The 20,188-nt window shown below is 33.1% G+C and overlaps 1 protein-coding gene across 1 annotated transcript; it reads left to right on the forward strand.

The window, feature by feature from the left end:
• The first annotated feature begins 450 nt into the window (after positions 1–450).
• Positions 451–20,144, forward strand: LOC148616405 (uncharacterized). Its single transcript, XM_088585073.1, has 5 exons — positions 451–598; positions 11,706–11,804; positions 15,949–16,056; positions 18,638–18,775; positions 20,020–20,144. Exons 1-5 carry the CDS (start codon positions 523–525, stop codon positions 20,142–20,144), a joined length of 546 nt encoding a protein of 181 aa, XP_088441199.1. The 5' UTR covers positions 451–522.
• Positions 20,145–20,188: the final 44 nt, after the last annotated feature.

Consider the following 20,188-nt stretch of genomic DNA (forward strand, 5'->3'; position numbering starts at 1 on the left):
GGCAATCATGTCACGTTGTAGGTTGAATGCCACCATTTGCAATGTCTATTTTGGGTGTCAATTTCACTGAATGAGAGCCTACAAGAAAACAAAATATAACAGTTTTATATTTCAGACAGGGGTTGAAATAATAAAGATTTAACACTTTTTTCCAGAATTCATGGATTTATAAAATCGGACCATTCACTCACAAACCTGGCATAAATTTCCTTCGGACTTCTGTTAATTTTGTGAGTGAATGGTCCAATTTTGAGGAAAAAAAACAGTGTTTAATCCTTAATTATTGAAGAAATTATGTAACAAAGACACCTTCATAGAATTTGTCACTAATCTTATCTAATAAACGTCGGACATCTTCCACGTTCAGTTACAAGACTACATGTATATCCTGTTAAGCTGTCTTATCATTTGTTGGACGCCCACACCTCTCTTGACCACACTATTTGGTTATGAAGGACATTTAAGGCGCTATAAATTCCAATGTTTTTCATTAAAATTAACTACTGACACCATCAAAGGCTGATGTCGCCAATAAGCGAAGTTCTTGTTTTTGTTAGTTTTATGGTTGTATCTAGAGGTGGTGGACCATATTTTAAAGGTATGTAAAAGACAGAAGTGCTTTCAAGTAATTGGTTTATTGAAATTATTGTTCATTGCTTTTTCGTGTGTCTTTCTCTTTACTACAACTCGAATCCTCCAGTCATTCAAAACTGAATTTTATACTTTTGAATTATTCAACATTTACAAAAAGTACGTTTTGTCTTTTCTTAAGGTTATAAAATTAAATAAGCAACTTCCAATCATATTGTTAAAATGAATTGCATGCTATCTAAATGAAAAATATTTGGGCTTTTCCCGAACTTTTTGTCATTTGCAGAAGTTAATCAATTTAAAGCACTTCCAAAATGAATCACCATGTGTAATTACCAATGTAAATCATTTTCTGGCACTTTCCGAAAAAAAGTTTTTTTTTTGTCATTTTCCAATAAGATTGTTTTCGGTAACTTCACAAAATTTGATTTTGGTAAATCCCGAAATGTGTTTAGGTAACTTTCCGAAAATATTTTTTTTTTGGTCACTGAGTTCTTTCACAATTATTTGTTCGGATTACATCCCGAAATGATTCACTTAGTACACCTTCTATAGAAAAGCACGACTGACTTTTGGAATTTTTCAAAACTTTGTATCTTTCCTAAACTATGTTTATTGACATACAAAGCATAACAACTCAAACAATTATTATTTGCTAACGACATATTTCTCAATGTGCAATCAATTTATGTTAACACTGAAAGATTGGAAAAATTGGACTGTAATATATTTTTCAGTTTAAAAAAAGTCTATGTTCAGAGTAAACTGCATTTGAAAACTGTTATACAGAAAATTGCTCATTACATTTCGAGTAAAATTACAATATATGAATCGGTGGTCGTTCCAAAAACAGAGTTATTGCACCCAGTTCATGTATTACAATATATACCCCAATAAAATGAACTTTGACCTAAATAAGGAAGTTGCGAATCAAACAAACAATATCATTTGGGCCAAGAAAAAATATCTTGAGTTTGCGATCGAAATAACTTACACACAATAATTTTCGGAAATTTTGATTATATTTCAATTATTTTCTGTTTTCTTTCAACTTTTAAGTAGACTGGGTGTCAAGTAACCATCGTAGCGTCGGTGTCAAGAACGTTTTTTTTAAACAGAGAAAGTGTCATTTTTCTCCGTTTTATACCAAACGTATTGTAAAACAGGCATTTAAAAATCATTATAGTTGATAGAAAATGTTTGTCCTTATTACTATTACCTACGCACATGTTTGTGTATTTCAATTAGTGATCAAATTATCCTTTATTAACAAAAATATATACTCCTTTTTTCATTAAATGGATATGATCGAATGCACCCATCTCGGAGCAATCGATTCTAATTTTGTATTATTTTAGTTTGTTTTGTCATTTTCATCGCAAGTGAATGCACTAAGATTTAACCTAATGGTTCAAATGGTTATCGTAGCATTAACCATTAATTACAAGCTATCCAATTTTTATGTCAACACCATTTGTTTTTTTTTTCAGTCGTATAATGTTATCACTTTGTTGCCGTCGTCATCGTCTTTGGCGTCCGTTAACTTTCGTTTATTTACTATTATAATTGAGTTTACTTATCCCATCTTTTTGTAAATTTGCCACATTTTTCCTATGGACATGGCGGAGGGCCTTTCAGTTTTTTTAAATCAGATTTCATATATCGTTTTCGGTTTTTGAGTTATTTTGAAATTTGCTATTGGATCATTTAATGAAAATTCTCGTATGTATTTTCCACAATCAATTTGTAGATAAATAGTACCGTTTTCGAGGAATACGGGACAGAAGGGTGTAACGCCTCCTATAATCATTTAAAAAAAAAATTATTCTAATCTGATTTTGAACTTTTCTCATAAGATGCCGTCTAAAATTATTTTGCCCCGTGCAGGTCCGGGAGTCAAAAGAATAGGCCTGCAGCAGAGCTAAGCTTGTTGTAAAAGGCGACTAAATAGTGCTCAGAACCCTAGCCGGGAATGGGGTACCCCTGGCGTGTTACATGCTGGGGTTGTCAGGCTATAATAAAGAAAACCTGACCGCAAACCATAGTGGTGCACCGTGTTGGGAAAGATGCCACGTTCCTCGCACGTTAAAGAACCCTACTGTGGTATTCTCCCGGAGTAGGAACCACAGGGCTCCGCCACAGGAGGCTAAATTGCCCGACCCTACCCACCTCTCCCTGTTTCCAGTGGCAGTCAAAATTTGTCGACCCCGTTGTCCTTCTGTCCCATCCCTTTTTCATTTCATCATTATTTCATGTTCATTTTATCATCAATGTCATGTTCATCGTCTGAATATAGCTGAAATATTGCTGCTCGGACGTTAAACCCAAAACAAACAAACAAACAATTTAATCAAATGCATGATATTGTGGTAGAATCTGGTACGGATTAATAATTCCAAGACGAGCAAAACTGACGGTAACATTTATTACAAGAGTAAAGCGAACTCTCCGAATATACAACATGTTCAAATATATATACTGTTCAATTATATAAGACACATCCGTCAATCAAGGTAAATCCAGACATAAACATCCTATGTGTCCAGGTATCACTACATTTCTTTTGACTTATTACCTGTTACTTGTATTTTTATAATATGTTCTTTTACTTCCCATTTTTGTTTGTTTTATACCCGTAAGCCTTTTTGGTTGTTTTTTACCCGTACATCCATATAATTCAATTTATACTTAAAATGAAGAATACTAAGTCATTACACATTCCTCCCTTTCTCAAAAATAACAATTTAATCAACAATGCCTAAGCACTGTCCTATCACAATATCACCTGCGGTTTCGAATTACAAGGGTCGAATTGGTTACACACACACACACAAAATAATAATAAAAAAATAAAAAAAAACAAAAACAAAAACAAAAAAAGGTAGTTCCGATGAAATCATTTTCTTTTCTATTGAATTCCTTCTTACAATTCCTGTTTAATCATTTTAATTATTTCTTACGGTTTTCGAGTGATACGTGCCGTAATGGGCCACACCCCGAAAAATCGACTTTTTTAATATTTGGTCTGATTTTTGTTTGATTCCTTACGAAAATCCCTTCCTGTATCTTTCAATCAGAATAACATCTCTTAAGTTGTTTTTTTTTTAAGTTTTAGGAATCATAGGCAAAGGTCTTAGATTAGCATTTATTGACAGAACTTTTTTCACTTTTAATTAAAATTTTGAGCTACATATTTATGCTATATCCAAACCAGTTTGGCGCCCATAATGAACTGTAAGTCCCTATGTTTGAGTGTGTCAAAAACTAATATTGTGTCAACACTTGCCGAAAGAGAACAAAGTTCAACATACTAGTGTCGTACCATGCTGCGCTTTGCTATACGCGTCAGATGTAGTGTGTCTAATTCAGTGGTATACGGCTACAAAAATCCTTCTTGTGTAAAATTTCGTCAACTCTTATAATCTTATTTCGATTATAAATGACACATATTTGTATTTGAAAACTTAGACGGATATTTATTTCTCAAAGTCCTTTGTGTTAAAAATGATCTGTAATTTTTTGAATCAGAAAAAAAAAAATTAGATGGGAGCCATTTACCGCGCTCTTTTTTCAACGTTTGTATAATATGTCTTGTTACGGTTACGCGACTAAAACTTATTACCTTGACCCTTTCCGGTGACGCTTTACAGACATCGCGTGCATCATGTGTATACTTCTTTTTTTCTAAATAACCAGTTAGTTTTGCATCTGGACATATTTTTTCTTTCTTTCTGTCTGTACTTGTACAATGTAACATCTGTCGCCACTTGGCAAATTGATATTTTACAAAAAAATTAACAGGCATTTATATTTCAAGTTACATATATACAAAAAAAGTCACGCGTATGCATGTAATATTTTTATATGTAAGCATAGAGTCATATTATACCTAGCTGGACTTAACAGTAATTTTGATGGAAACATCTTGTGATAGTAAAGAGCAAAACTCACGAAAGTACCTACTGGGAATATATACCAGGACCTCTATAAATAAAGTTTCTGCAATTAAATACGCATACAATTACCTTCACTATACCTCATTTACAACGGATTACCTCTAATTTAGATAAAGCCTCTTTTGGTAAGACACATTCCCGTTTCATTTTATTCACCGAATTACTAGTAGCAGGGGTTCCGATAAGGTAAAATCTTTCTATACCAGGCTATATATGTATATTCTTTATTTTATTTTTTTACTGAAAGTTTCAATCGTTTAAAGCAAGTGTTCATTGTGCAAGTTTGCAAAAGCATTGAAACTGAATTAATAAGCCTATGGCGTGTTTATTGGACGTATCATAAGACGTATGAAATACCATATGCACATTGTATATACAATTGAACCACGTACACTTTAAAAGGCGGATTGGGGGCAGGTGTTCCACCCCCATTTAGGTCGGAATAATTTAGTTAATTATATAAGAAGTGATTGAGCCATGATAGAACCAACCCCATCATAGGCCAGTCAGGGCCCCCTCTTTTGAGAATCTCTGGATCTGCCTCTGACTCTGATACGTGTCAATTTCATTCATGGATGGACGTTTAAGCACAAAGTGGTTTCATGGTACAAAAGTGACAATATTTAAATAAATCATGAAATGTAAAAGTTATTCACAAGCACGTATCAGTCCAACCGTTGTAGAGAGCATGTATAATTTTTGGCTATTGTATTTTGTGCACGAAAATAGTGGCGGATACAAAGGGGGGCTGGAACGCCTTTCTGTTTGAAATTTGTGTCAGTGAAATATAATAATGTATAATTCGAATTAAATGTCAGTGATAATATTTGAAAATTGGAGTACAATAGTCTAGACTCCCATTAATCTCCACCCTCAATCGTTTTAACATCCATGATCAAAAGCTATATCTTTCATTTCCTGGATCCACTGCCTTGTAATAGAGCTTAACTATTTCTCACAAGAGATATGTTAATGTCGGCTAGTTCAATAGTTACTGCATACTAAGAGTTCAAGGCTGTCAACTCACAAAGTAAGCTCGGACTCACGATGACATTCTTTGCAAGTTCCAATTACATAGTATTGCATTAATTAGATGAATCAATTATAATGTATTTGTAAAAGGAGAACGTAGATACACGTTGTTTGTTAAAAATAAAACATTAGCGAATCAGGAATTTCTCAAAAATGGGGACTCACTGAAAAGCCATAGAGGGACCACCCTATGTTTTTTCAGTGCTATTAATAGTACTTTGGGCACGGATGGTTCTCGAGAACCAATATTTTCGACTAAGGTAATAGTATGGGACGACTTTTTATTGGATGATAGTATTAGGTATTCATTTTTAATTTTTATTCAAATGAACGAATCAGACGGGAATGTTCCAACAAATGGAAACAATTATTCTTTAAGGTACCGGTAATTCCTTCTTTTATACTAGAGCTGTCTTTTCTTCAAATAAAATGATAAAGGATAAATAAGACTCCTGTTATTTTAAGTCATCAGTTAATAAAGGGATCATAAAATGGTTATTTTCATATTAATCTTATATTATCTCAACCCAATACGACTGTACTTGGACATAATACAGGATTAATATGAAAATAACCATTTTATGATCCCTTTATTAACTGATGACTTAAAATAACAGGAGTTATCTGTACAAACCTTTAAATACAGCTCAGTATGACATATTTCCTAGTGAAGACTGTAACACTCCAGATCTCTTGATGCATTTACACTGTTAACACTGCAAATTTATAGTCAGTTTTGGCAAACAAAATTCTATAGTCTGTTTCAAACAAAATGGCGGACAAGTTTAACTTTTATACAGGGCCAGAATTAATACAGGGCAATTGCCCTGTATAAATTATGGTTGCTAAAACCTCCTGTTGTATTAAAGGGGCAATTTACATTGTATTTTAAGTCATCAGTTAATAAACAAGTATATTACATGCATGATTTCATTCAGTATCTGTGTAATGTCACTCAAGCCGCAATATGCATGCGTGTAACACATATACTGTCGGCTAAACTACCAAATGGAAGTTTAAAACATGTACTTTATGTTTAATTTTGAAAAAAAAGAAATAATCAAGTCGGGGAATTAAGAAGCCCCTGATATAGGTTTTATGAAAGTATGACTAGTCCCGGTAAGGATCGCCTTAAATTTAGAAATAAAACATATACACGTGTAATATGATATATATGTAACAAGTTACTATGTTAGTAATACATTCGATTTATTATTGACTAACGATCGAATATTGGCCAAAATATGATCAAAACTACCATTACAGTACAAAATGCAGAAGTGCGTCAATACGGGATATAGCCGTCCAATACAGCATTTAGCCGTCCAAAACGGCTTTTACCCGTCCAATACGTCATATTGGACTGGTTAAAATCCATATTGGCCTAGCGTATTAGACTAGTTAGTCAGTAAAGGTATAATTGCGTAAGGTTTTCCATATTGGCTGAGTTATTATAACAATAACTAAGCCAATATGGAAAACCTTACGCAATAATACTATACTATTGAAATATAGTAATATTAAGTCTGTTAACACGTAGTAAATAAGCATCAGCGACACATTTACAGATTATTATACAGGTTATTACAACGAGTCTCTTCTAATTTCATGTAAATACAGGTTACATTGGAATATTATGTAAGGAAAGACATCTTTCGCCTCTTATGCTCCCGTGTTACTGGCTTCTCTCTGACACTAATATCCACAAGTTCATTCAATTAGAATAAAATCGATCTTAGTATTTCAACGAAACTGCCATTTCAACAAAGAATGGGTTGTACACTAAAGTAACAACCCGCTGACATGTACACCCCAGATGACTAGGATGACTGTATTTTAATTTGTTTTTTACAAGTTTTAACACACGACTGAAATGAGTTTTTTAGCGTGTAAGTTGTGATACATGCAACTTTTAAAAAATTTTGCAACCATTTGTCTGCCTTTTACTAGATAAAAAGTGAGTCAGACGTCAAACAAATAACATTGCTTTCGATGCAAACAATAGTTTCGACGTACTTTATTTTGGCCGTAACACTTGTTCACAGCAGGGCCTGTTCGATTGGTAAGTCATGCTTGTCCTTTCTGTCAAAGAACGTTAAACCATAATAAGTTGACAAACGTTTGCATATTGTTTTTTTTTTTTTTTATAAATATAAAGTGTTGGGTGTGTCCGTCTGTCCGCACTTCCTTTCTTCCGTTACTCTGGGGAGGGGGGAGGGAGGTGAAGAAAACTGTTTTTTTAAAACTGTAATACTATTTTAAAGCAATAAATGTATCATGATTTCACGGATCATGATCTCTGACTCGTGCCGGGCCGATTGAAAGGTATAATACATATCGTCTAATTAGCGTAACTAATTTAGTTTCGTATCTTGATTTTTCGTATATTAATTCAGTAGTGTAATGATGAACATCGCATATAAGTATCTAGTCGATTGTTTTAATCTGGTCCAGAATGCACTCAGTACTCCTGATCGGTGTTTAGACGCACCGATTCAGATTAGTTTTTAAAAATATATTTAGAGGCGCAACCGAATGTTTTTTAAGGGGCTTTCGGGGGGATTCAGAGGAAGGGTTTCAGGCTATTATCTGCGCAATTTTGTTCAAAAATTATAACGGAATGAGCTAAGTAAAACGCTTACAGTAGGGACCCGGTCCCCGGTAAATACAGATGCTCTGTCAAAGGGTATATAAAACAGATTATATATATAAAAAATTAAGTTAGCGAGAAAAAACTAGTCGCCTCTCTCGAGAACTTTTTGCTTACTTACTACCAGTCCAAGACAGCGCTCTACAACGTAGTCAAAAACTCAAATGATTTGGAAATAGTGACCCGTCCTATGTAATAAAAGTATTAACATTAATATAAACCACAACATTATACTGTCAATACTGTTATACTCTCTATGAACATTCAAGGTTGAATGATGAGCAGCAACATTTCAGCCATATTCAGGCGATGAACATGAAATGGATGGTTAAATGAACATTAAATGATGATGATGATGATGATGATGATGAAATAAAAAAAGGATGGGACATTAGGTTATTAAGGTCGACAAATTTTGATTGCTACCAGGAAAAGGAGGGATGGGTAGGATTGGGCAATTTAGCCTCAAAGTTTCCTACTCCTATCGACGAGTTGAAGACGTATTTGAATCATCATATCAATGAATGATACGATTATAATTTCTGTTTATTTAGATTGGACACGTTTGGTTTCTAGTTTTAACTTTTCCAAGGAAAAAAAATGGTTAACAACTTCATTTCAACGAGATTTTCGGTAGATGCAATTTTTTCAAGCTACCCAGCGTTTTATACTTCATTGTGCATGTACCTAAACAGAAAGTAAGGAATTAAATTAAATAAGAAAACAATATGTCTAGGCAAGTTTATTTTTTTCTTTTCTTTTTTTATATAGAAAGGTGAGTTGATAAATATAATATCATAGTGTCAGATTAATCAACTGACTCGAGATGTTAATTGAAGTCGTTGGCACGTTTGTTTATTACATGTATGCCGGCTATTCCCGATAAACGCGAGTGCAACCCCAGGGCGTGCTCCACAGAAATGACTAATACAGGTACTGCCTTCCGTTCTGAAAAAAGAATATCTGAATAACACATTTTTGTAAATCATAATATAAGACAAGGATGTTTCTCACATCTTATTTCCACCTCAAATTTATACCCTTCGCATTTTTCTTAGAAAAAAACCCCAAACAGATAAAGAAAACTAATGGACAAATTTGTATTTATACTTTGATGATACTAGTAGTCAAGGATTTGTATAGTAGGCTGAAAGAACCTTGATATAATATATGTTTCGGGTTATGTTACACTTATTCATTTCGAAGAATTTATGTTACAAATCGCTACAGACTATTAAAGGTCTAATAAAATTGTTAAAATCTGTCCCGATTTGTAACAAACTACGACAGTGCACAACAGATCAAAAGAATATTGTCATTGGCATTCATGACCTGTAACGGGACAATACAGTTCATAATAGATCAACACAAATTGTCATTGCCTATTATGATCGGTTAAAAACCACGACAGTTCATAATAGTCTACTCTAAAATTGCAATTACCTATCACGACCTCTTACAGTGAGGGACAGTACATAATAGGCGTAGGAAATGTTGTTGCCGACTATCATGAACTGCCACAATTCAGTACAGTTCATTATAGTCAAGGAAATATTGCCAACGCCTATAATGATCCATAACAGTCCGTAACAGGAATATACAATACAGGTAACAACTATCTTTTCCTGTCTTCGACTGTTTAAGTGACCAACAGTTCATAATAGTCGGCGGGTAAGGACTGTCATGACCGTCACCAACTAATAATAGTATTTTGTAGTTCTTGCACAGTAATTTGACAGGAATTCACAGTTCAAGAAAGTGGGAAAATCACTGTCTCCGGGACAGACAGTACTTATTTTTGTTCATAGTATATTTCTAAAGGTCAGAAAACAATTGCATTCCATTACACCAGTTTTTTTTTATATCCCTATTAGATGTAAATGTCTTATCATAGGTTATAATATGTAATCAAGTCCTGGAACTTGTAACTCCGATAAAGACATTTAAAGCACAGGAAAGTGGTGTCGATATTCTTCCCTGAAAAATTTAAATGTCTAGGATTATCAATTCTCAATGATTAAGCTAACATCTTAATTTGTGAATCTTCTACAACTAATCCAACATATGAAACACAATTATCAGAATTTTATGGGAATTTCATCAAGTTTTTATAGTCTATCATTGCAACCTTTAATAATTTTAACATTTTTGTCATTAAGAAAAACTAGTGAAACATATCAGACTTGTTACTAGAATTAACAAATCGCTTAGGCCTATCTGTACCCAGGAAATCATTTGTACAACTGTCTTGTCCGTCAACAAGCCCAGTGCACCGGCTCTCTCCCGATTATCAGTATGCAAAGACAGAAAAAAAAGTGTCTCGTACTCGTTTTAGCGCTGCCCAAAAGTTTCACTGTTGGCTAAAAAACGACTGTAATGACCATGTACAGATGTACAGTCAAAATATAACTGAAGCAAACAAATCATTTCTAAATAAATGCTCATTTTGTTTTACTAAGTCATATTTTGACCATATCTTCACTTAGACTGTCCGTTAAAACACAATTTGTCGAACTCAACACAAAAATGTGTTGAAGTAGACAATATGAATCATCAAAGCAAATCTAGTGTTGAGTAGGACACAAAATGTCTAATCCAACTAGACGCAAAAAGTGTTGACGCAGACATTTTGTGTTTTTCTCAACCCAAAAAGTGTTGACATACGCATGTTTTTATGATCTCAACCAAAAGCGTGTTGTTATAACAAAACATGTCTACCTAAACATTTGTTTTATTTAGATTGACAAAAATAACTCATGCAACACTTTTTAACGTTGTTGGAGACCAAATGTGTTTTTATAGACAGAAAAAGCGTTGATTGAGACAGTTGGTGACTGTATCAGTCAAAAACGACTGTGGATGGCCACAACAGTCATTATTTTATTTAGAAGGTTTTGGACTAATGGTAGAATATGCGTACTTTCCTTGCTCGTTTTCCCCGACTTCATTCTCCTGCGTGGCTCACCTACGTGTTTTAGAAAATGAAGTTTACGTAGTGGTAGAAGCTTAACATGTCAAAAATTTGTCAAAACTATCGCGAATAATTGTTTCTAATGTGTTCAAACACGTTTCTTATTCTGCTGTCTTCGAAGAGCGTTTCCTCTTATTTTTGTACTATCAGACGTCAACGAAGTTCTTGACATTATGGCATCTGGCTTGGGGACTAAATCATTATCATGAAAAGTTTCTTTTCTCCGAAAAATCGTTCGGAGGGTTCAGTTATACTTCATGACAATAAGATGAATATCGGGACTCGTACCGAGAAAGTTACTAAGTCCCGAACGAAAAGCATGAACTATTTTGTTACCCGCCGAAGAATTAACTAAATCATGTGTTTACGCATATGATCTAGGTGCTTCAGGTGTTTTTTTTAAATCATCTGTGCGTTTGCAAGTTATGACCTGACACAAGAGGAAAAAGTCACATTGTAAGTACTTTTTAATAATAATAAATGTAATAATAATTCTGGTTTGTAGATCAATGCGTCGATTCTAGATTTGTAACCTGTGGGGCCAGCCGTGTGTGTAAAGACCCAATACTAAAGAGATACTGCCCAGTTACTTGTAAACTATGTGGTACGGCATTTGTGTACTTGTCTAGATTCTATATCATGAATGAAATCTAAAAACTATTTGAATGGTTAAAAGATTCAAGAATTAAAAAAAAATTAAAGTACCGCGAATTATTATTATTATTTTTTTTTCTTTTTTTTTTTTTTTTTGATAAAATACAAAATAAGCTACACATCTGAGTCTCTAATCAATTGGGTTTAAAAATGTTTCGAAAATTAAAAAAACAACATGATTACTACTAACAATACCAGAGCCTCGTTCTCCTGTTATTAAATTCTAGGACGGTCATGTTTGCTATTACAATATTTTGGAAACATAGTGTCCAGCCATCAGTGGCATTCGTAAGTAGCAAATTGAGCTTATTTCAATACTTTAATAAAAGACTATTTTTGAGTCAAGAAAGGTGTTTGAGTCGCTATTACTTTATTTTTATGGATGGGTCCAATTGGCCTTTTGAAAATTCTTTAAGTATCAACTACAATGTATAATTCTTTTATATCATTTTTATTATTATTATGGTTCGAGTCGTCACAACAACAGTTTGTCCGTGTCCCATATTTCTTCTAAAATACGGATAATAAAAATATACTTCCTTTGCAAAAGTTAAAATTAGTGAGCATCCATTTGATTTTATGGGGGGAGGGGGGCTAGTATCAAAACAAACTGTTTTTCTGTTTTGAGAAAATTTAGGTTTACATATAGGTCCTGCCTTTCTTTTTCTTGGGCGCTGCACCAAAACATTTTTTAAGGAGACGACCATGTTATTGTGCAAGTCATAAATATCGAAACTAATCTGTTAAATTTTCATAAAATTTCCATTAATCGAGATTTATCATTAGGAAATTTGAATTTCCCGGGCCTATGGGCGCCACAATGATTGGTTGAACTGTGACATCACAAAGTCAGTTTGTAAAGTGAAAGTAAATAGGTAATTGATTACGATGTCCAAAGAAATCGCAAATTTGGGACTTTCCCCCAAAAATGCAACCTAACCTAAAAGATATTGAGGCACAACATGTAAGCAATTGTCAGACATCATTGACGAACAACGGGATTTGCAGCCAAATGGCTGGTATTTGTAAAGAAAATCTGTGTTGCTGTTAAAAAAAAAACTTTTAGAACATTTCTCTTTTATCATTGGTGCAATCGTAAGCTTGACAAGTCATCATGTTTTGGTGATTAAATAAACAGGATCGTAGAAATATTTACGTAATATTCTTTGTTTACATATTATTTGCAGTACTTGTATCAGTACTAAACCGACTTAGTGACGTCACGAGCCAATCGGAAGCTATCGGTAAAAATCAATAAAGTCTGACTTTTATCTTCCTTCAGATAGGAGAGTTCTGCAAGATGGTTATCCACTTATATTTCAAGGATTTTGAACTTTATGTAGCCTTGAGCATTTTATAAAAGCGTATTTTGCATTTAAGGTTATTTACTTTTGTTTACGTGGGTATGATTAGTCATAAGAGCCTAACTTAATGTAAAGGTGGTCTTTTCCCTTAAGTAATACAAGAAATATTTTGGCAACAATAGATCCTGCCTTTTTATTTTTTTCTCAAGCCCTGGCTTGACATTTTTGATTTGATTCTACCGCCCCCCACCAAAATAAAAAAAAGAAAAATCAGATTGTAGAACCCATACTGGCCTGAGAACTTTTATACAATATTTCATGTGTTGAAATTTTTAATCCTTTTTAATGGATAAAAAAAAACTCACTATGTGAGGGATCCTCCAAACGGGAGTTTTAGCCTTCACGTAATTTTGTGGTGTTTTGTATATAAATAAATGACAACATGTAAGAAAATGCCCTCCATACATTTTGTGTACATCGGACAAATATCACAGAGAATCATAAAATACTTTTTTATTCGTTTTTTAGTAAAATTATATACATATTTACGATTGAAACCTTAACAAATCAGTTATGAAAATTGTTTAAATGAAGTAAATTAGTTGCCCCAAACAGCGTGGTAAATATGGCCGATGATGGGGCATGAAACCATTTGAACATTTAAATGGTCGAGAATTGTTGAATATTCGCAACTGATTGCGTTGACAACCTGACTAAATGTTTAAATAGAAGTCAATTGTAAATAAAAACTAGATGAATACCAGCTTATACTCACTGATTTTGAATAATCAAACATTTTGTCTATGTGTTTACATCCTTGGCTTCACCGAATAACAGCTCACACATAACCGCTTGTCATACGTCGTAAAATAAACAAACAGCAAAGCCTTGAACAATGTAGTATAAATAAAGGTAGCAATAAGTAAGATGATTATTTTTTTCCATTTAAGAGTATATTCAAATTTTAGGAGGAGATTCTTAACTTCAATCTAAAATTAAAAATAGTTAACAACACATTTCAGAGCGAAGGGATCTACTTTCGATTTGGACAGATCTAGTTGTGCAGGATGCAAACAGCAGTTTCTGATAAAAACGACTATCATCATAAAAACTCGTTAGTTACAGTTATTAAAAATATCTGAAATTTTGTTGACAATGACCAGATCGGTTCAGTATCACCCGAGATTTAAGATTGTTTTTACACTGCCTACCAAGATTTACAAAAATGGCGGCTACTGCGAGGCTGACTTCAAAGTGAAAGTAACCATGAAGCGCGTGAAATACAGAAATTCGTTACATATAAGGGTAACTTGCACTAGATAAAGTTGTAATGAGTTTAAGGTAACGATTTTTTGTATCATTTAAATGTGTACTGTACTGACTACTTTTTTTTTTAAATTCTGAAAATAACTATATTTTTTTCATAATTACACTATTTTTGATTAGTGGCACATCAACATAATATCAAAAATATGCAGATAGTAACAAAATTAACTTCTTGGCCAAGTTTCAAGTCTTTTCATGGTGTAATAAGTACGAAATTATCAACTGACATTTTTCTTTAGCGGAACCTTAATTATTGTAATGTTTGTGCTATGAATAAGTAAGAGATGTATATAAATTCAAGTGAGTAACATAAGAAATTAAAGTACACTGACAACATCGAGTCCAATTCGTATATCTTAGTTTAAGTTAATTCATTCACTTTTATTGTCTTTATACAGTAATATATTTTTATAGAGAATAAATTTGAGTAAATTTCTTTCGTCGTAATTGAGTTTTCTCAACGTTTCTACTTCAAGCTTTAGTTAACAATGGCGAATGTCGGAAAAAAATAGAAATTTCCCGCTCTGTGTGAGAAATTGGATGTTTTATTTATTTTATCAAATACATTTTTGCTACACCATTGTTTAGTTGATTGAATTAGAAACTAAAGGAAATTTTTTCAAAGGCTAATTGAGACGTTCAATGTTCACTTCTTCACCATATCCCAAATTCCGAAAATATAACTTGCTGCATTCTTTATTAATTGTTTCCAGTAAAACAATTAAGAATGGTTTATTACTCATGCCCATCTCCCTCTCCGTTTGGCTTAACATAACATAAATTTCTTGAATAAATGTATATGGTGTGGATATTAAAGAATATATCTCGGTCATGATTTCTCTGTCGGTTTTAAAAGTGTTACCATGGTTATAAATATACTTATTCACAACGAAGTATTGCGCTTCTAATTGTAATTTTCTTTGTATAATCAGTTTACAAATACCATGTGCACAAACCGCACAAAATGGGTATAGGAATGCTGAAAAGGACAATTCAAGGGGTGTAATTTAAACAATCATCTTCAGCGTTTTAATATCTCTAGGAGTTCCTGAACCGGAACATTTATTTAACAGTTGTTAAATAGTGTTAACTCACATGAAATCATAGATAATTAGTAAAGAAATATTATGAAAAATGTGAAAAGAAATTCACAATAGTCAACTTTTTATCTCACACTTCTGGTGGACTTCAGAAGTCCCAGGTTCTTTGTCAGTATGCTTAATTCTTTAATAACTATGGCCTTGCGTCTTGAATATTGTCTCTTACACAATTTTCATCTGATTATTGCATGGCTTGGTAACCATTGACTGATTCCATCTCATCTGATATGTATTATCGTTTAATAATTGTTCATTCTTAGCTGTGTTTTTGTACTTAGTTTGCTCAGATGTTATGATAAGTAATGTCTTACAAGTTGTAACAGTCTCAAGTTTAGGATATTCGACTTTAATTTTCTGTCATTAGGACTGTGTGTTGATAAAATTCCTAATTGTAAAGACCATACACCCAGTGTCTGTATGCAGTTTTCTGAATGGGCCCAGCACCACTGCCCTAAGTTCTGTAATGTTTGTGGTAAGTATAAATACTAAGAAATAATTGTCATAAATATTTCATATATGTATACATCTAAAAAAAACACTCTACTGATACCTCTTATCACTGTGCACCCTTATTCGAATTTAACACCGAGCAATCGAAGAACAAAATCCGATCCATAAAAAAAACCATTTATTTTTAATTTGTGATATGATTTTTATTTATTTTTCTATTTTCTAAATTACGTTTAGCTTTCTCTAGTCTCTAGAATGTTAAAATAAAAAAAAATATGGAAATAGTTATATTTTTTTCATAGATGATAATGCTTACAAAGGTGCAATTTTTCGTTTCCTCACTTTTGACTACCTGAACTCTTCAAGATAGGGAAAGAGAGGATAAAGATTTTTTTTTGGCATCAAGAAATTGTCATAAATGAATACATGATCATCTATCCGCATGTTTATATTTCATTACGTACATGGTATTGTCGATAGCAGTGATAGAAAAACGAGTCGATATAGTTTATTAAAGGTTTATGAATGTAAATGGATATCAATAGTAAATCACATGGTTGAAATGGTTTACAAAACGTCGTGTTGATTTGTTAAAATTCTGAAATTATCATTTTCGTTAGTAATTTATCATTAATAGGAGTAAGGAAAAACAGACATACACAACAAAGAACATAAAGTAACCAAAATCATATATACAAAGTAACAAAAGCAAATGAGCAACTCCACTAAAAACTGGAAGCATGGACCAGGTGCACCGTTAGGGTAAGCGTCCTCTGCTTTTCTAGAAACACCCACCGAGTTGCTTATAAAAATCAAGTCCGAGGTAGACACACGAGAAAAGGAAAACTAAGACTCGTTGAATAAGTCAGTTGTCATGGTGCAGAAGGGTACATCATAACGATCAACGAGTTCACGATCACGAATACAAAACTTCTGTAGTGATGAATTCAATCTTATAGCAACATAACCCTGCTCCAGAAGCCTATTTGTTAGAGTTCTAGCGCGATGCAACAAGTCTGCAAAGTTTCGGCAAGCTCTGGCACAACGTATCAGTTGTGATATAAACACTCCATAGTATGGTCAATAGGAATTGAATTTCAAAATGTCAAATTTACCAAAGAAAGCCTTCTAAAATTGAACAACCGGTAGTTGATGTTTTCAATATTCGTATTTTGTATTACGCTGTTTTGTGAATTTTTGCAGTAGCAGTGATTTTACAATTGACAAGTGCGGGTGTGTGTTTGTATAAGTAGTTTCATCATTATTGAAAATATCTGTTGAAAGTGTATCAAAAAAAAAAAAATCAATCAGCTGACTAGTTTAACCATACAAATGCCTTTTTGTAAAGTTTCTCATGTTATTAAATGCAAGGACAGTCATGCTTACTCCAATAGTATTTTGAGAGCATATTATTCACCAGCCACCTGTCGTATTTGTAAGTAACAACAACACATCTAAATACTTTAATGAAAATCGCCCATTTTTGAGTCAAGGAAAAAAAAAAAAAAAAAAAAAAAATATATATATATATATATATATATATATATATATATATATATATATATGTTTATTTTTTTAAATACATTTATATTTAAGTGTAATTTAAAAAAAAATCGTATAAATATAGATCAACTAAATTCACTTTTATTTCTAACATAGAAACAATTACACACTATCCAAACAGTCTTATCTTTTTTCAGTAGGGTTTTGCTTTTTTGAGACCACAATATATAAATTGTATGAAATCGGAACTCCTCAACAGTATCTGTTTTATTTGGTTGATTTAGTTGCGGAATAAATGTATTGTATAGTTTTAGATAAAATACCGGTCTGTATACAGAAATGACCTCAGTTACATGAAATCTTGCTTATGAGAACCGAAAAAGCATCGTTCGTTGACAAACTCGTATACAAGAAAGTCCTTGGTAAGAAACTGAGTTCGACGCGCTCATATATATGCGATAGTCTTTGGTAAGTTTCTCAAATTTTGACGTAGTTTCTCGGATAAGATATCAAAATTTGAAGTACAGGTCTACTCGATAGTCCTCGGTAAGGATCCCAAGATTTGTCGTAAACGTACATGTATATACGATAGTCCTGGGCAAAGCTTTTCGGATTAGTCGAACTCGTATACCCTCAAACTCCACGCAGAGGCAGACGTTCGGTCTGTCTCTTACCAACCGCTATAGACAGGCCTTTCGAAATTCAAGGACAAATTTCAAATAAAGCATCGTATGACAATCGGATAACGTCGAGTAAAATTATTCACTTATCACAATTTTGCAAGATTCTTGCATTTTCTGATAGGTCTGGCTGAAGCATCTAGAGTGAATTTCGAACGTTAGGATTACCCTAAGGTCCCTAGCAATGGTCAACAGGTGACGTACTGATATACCCGATAGTCTTCGGCAGTATTTTCTAAGTTTGACTCACAGATATAACAGATAGTCATTGACAAGGATCTCTGTGTTTGGCGTGAACGTGTGCTCGACAGTCCTCGAGGAGGATTTAAATCTATGACGTACATGCACTCTTTGACAGTCCTCTAAAAATGATATCGATGTAAATTTGAGTATTTGATATTTACTGTGTTCTTTACCAAGGCCAATTGACTACAACAGCTCCATCTAGCGACTGTATCGATAAGATTGCTAATTGTAAACACCATACACCAAGTGTCTGCACTGGAGTATTTTCTGAATGGGCCAAGTACCACTGTCCTAATTACTGTAATGTGTGTGGTATGTATAAGTAAAATATGTATATAAATTCCAGTAAGTAACATAGAAAATAAAAATGCACTCACTTAACATGAAATGGATATACAGGTGAAGCTAAGAGCCGCGGAAAAATGCGATGCTCTGTCGAACATTTTCACCAGTTCGAGTCCGATTTGTATATCATAGTTTTAGTCAATTCATTCAAGTTTATTGTCTTTATACTGCAACTTTTTAAATAGAAAATAAATTTGAGTAAATTTTAATCATCGTAATCGAGTTCTCTCAACATTCATTTCAAGCTTTAGCTAACAGCATGGCGAATGTCGGGTAGGAATAGCACTTTAAGAACTCCCATCCTTTGTAAATACTGAAATGTTTTGTTTTTCCTGTTTATTTTATCAAATACATTTTTGCTACACCATTGTTTAGTTGATTGATTTAGAAACTAAAGGAAGTTTTTCCAAAGGCTAATTAAGACGTTCAGTGTTCGCTTCTTCGCCATACCTTAAATTCCGAAAATACAACTTGCTGCATTCTTTATCAATTGTTGCTAGTAAAACAATAAAGAATGCTTTAACATCCATGTCAATCTCCCTCTCCGTTTGGCTTATACCACATATTATCAATTCTTGAATAAATGTTTTTGGAGTAGATATAAAATAATATATCTCGGTCATTATTTACCTGTCGGTTTCAATTGTGTTATAAATATACTTATCCACAACGAAGTATTACACTTTTAATTTTAGTATGATCAGTTTACATATACCAAAATGGTTATAGGAATGTTAAAAAGGACAATCCAAGGGATATATTAACAATCCGTACAATCATCTTCAGCGTTTTGATATCTTCAGGGATTCCTGAACCGGATAATGTATTTAACAGTTGTTATAAAGTATTTATTAACATTAAATCATAGATAATTTGTGAAGATGCATTATGAAAAATGTGAAAAGAAATCCATACAAATCCACTTTTTATTTGGTAGACTTCAGAAGTCCGAATTCCTTTGTCAATATGCTTAGATTTTTAATCATTAGGCCTTGTGTCGTGAATATCGTCTTTTACACATTTTCACTTGACTATTTTATGGCTTGGTAACTAGTGATTGATTTCATCTCATGTTATATATTATCGCCTTATGATCGTTCATTCATAACTGTGCTTCGTAAAACGTTAACTCAGATGTTGTGATAAGTAAATGTCTTACTAGTTGTTACAGTCTCAAGTTTAGGATATTCGACTTTTTTTTCTGTCATTAGGAGTGTGTGTTGATAAAATTTCTAATTGTGAAGACCATACACCCAGTGTCTGTACGCAGTTTTCTGAATGGGCACACCATCACTGCCCTAAGTACTGTGATGTTTGTGGTAAGTATAAATACTAAGAAATAATTATCAAAGAAATTTCATACATGTATGCATCTAAAGC

The sequence above is a fragment of the Perna viridis genome, chromosome 5, assembly GCF_037379345.1.
Source record: "Perna viridis isolate PV_CMFRI_1.1 ecotype Kerala chromosome 5, ASM3737934v1, whole genome shotgun sequence".
In the NCBI taxonomy this organism is placed as follows: Eukaryota; Metazoa; Mollusca; class Bivalvia; order Mytilida; family Mytilidae; genus Perna; species Perna viridis.

Excerpts from the sequence above, each read along its gene's own strand:
- LOC148616405 (XM_088585073.1), top strand. The coding sequence starts at position 523 with ATGTCGCCAATAAGCGAAGTTCTTGTTTTTGTTAGTTTTATGGTTGTA. Across the intron at positions 599-11,705 it reads TGGTGGACCATATTTTAAAG|ATCAATGCGTCGATTCTAGA; the intron begins GTATGTAAAAGA and ends TCTGGTTTGTAG. Across the intron at positions 16,057-18,637 it reads TAAGTTCTGTAATGTTTGTG|GCCAATTGACTACAACAGCT; the intron begins GTAAGTATAAAT and ends TTCTTTACCAAG.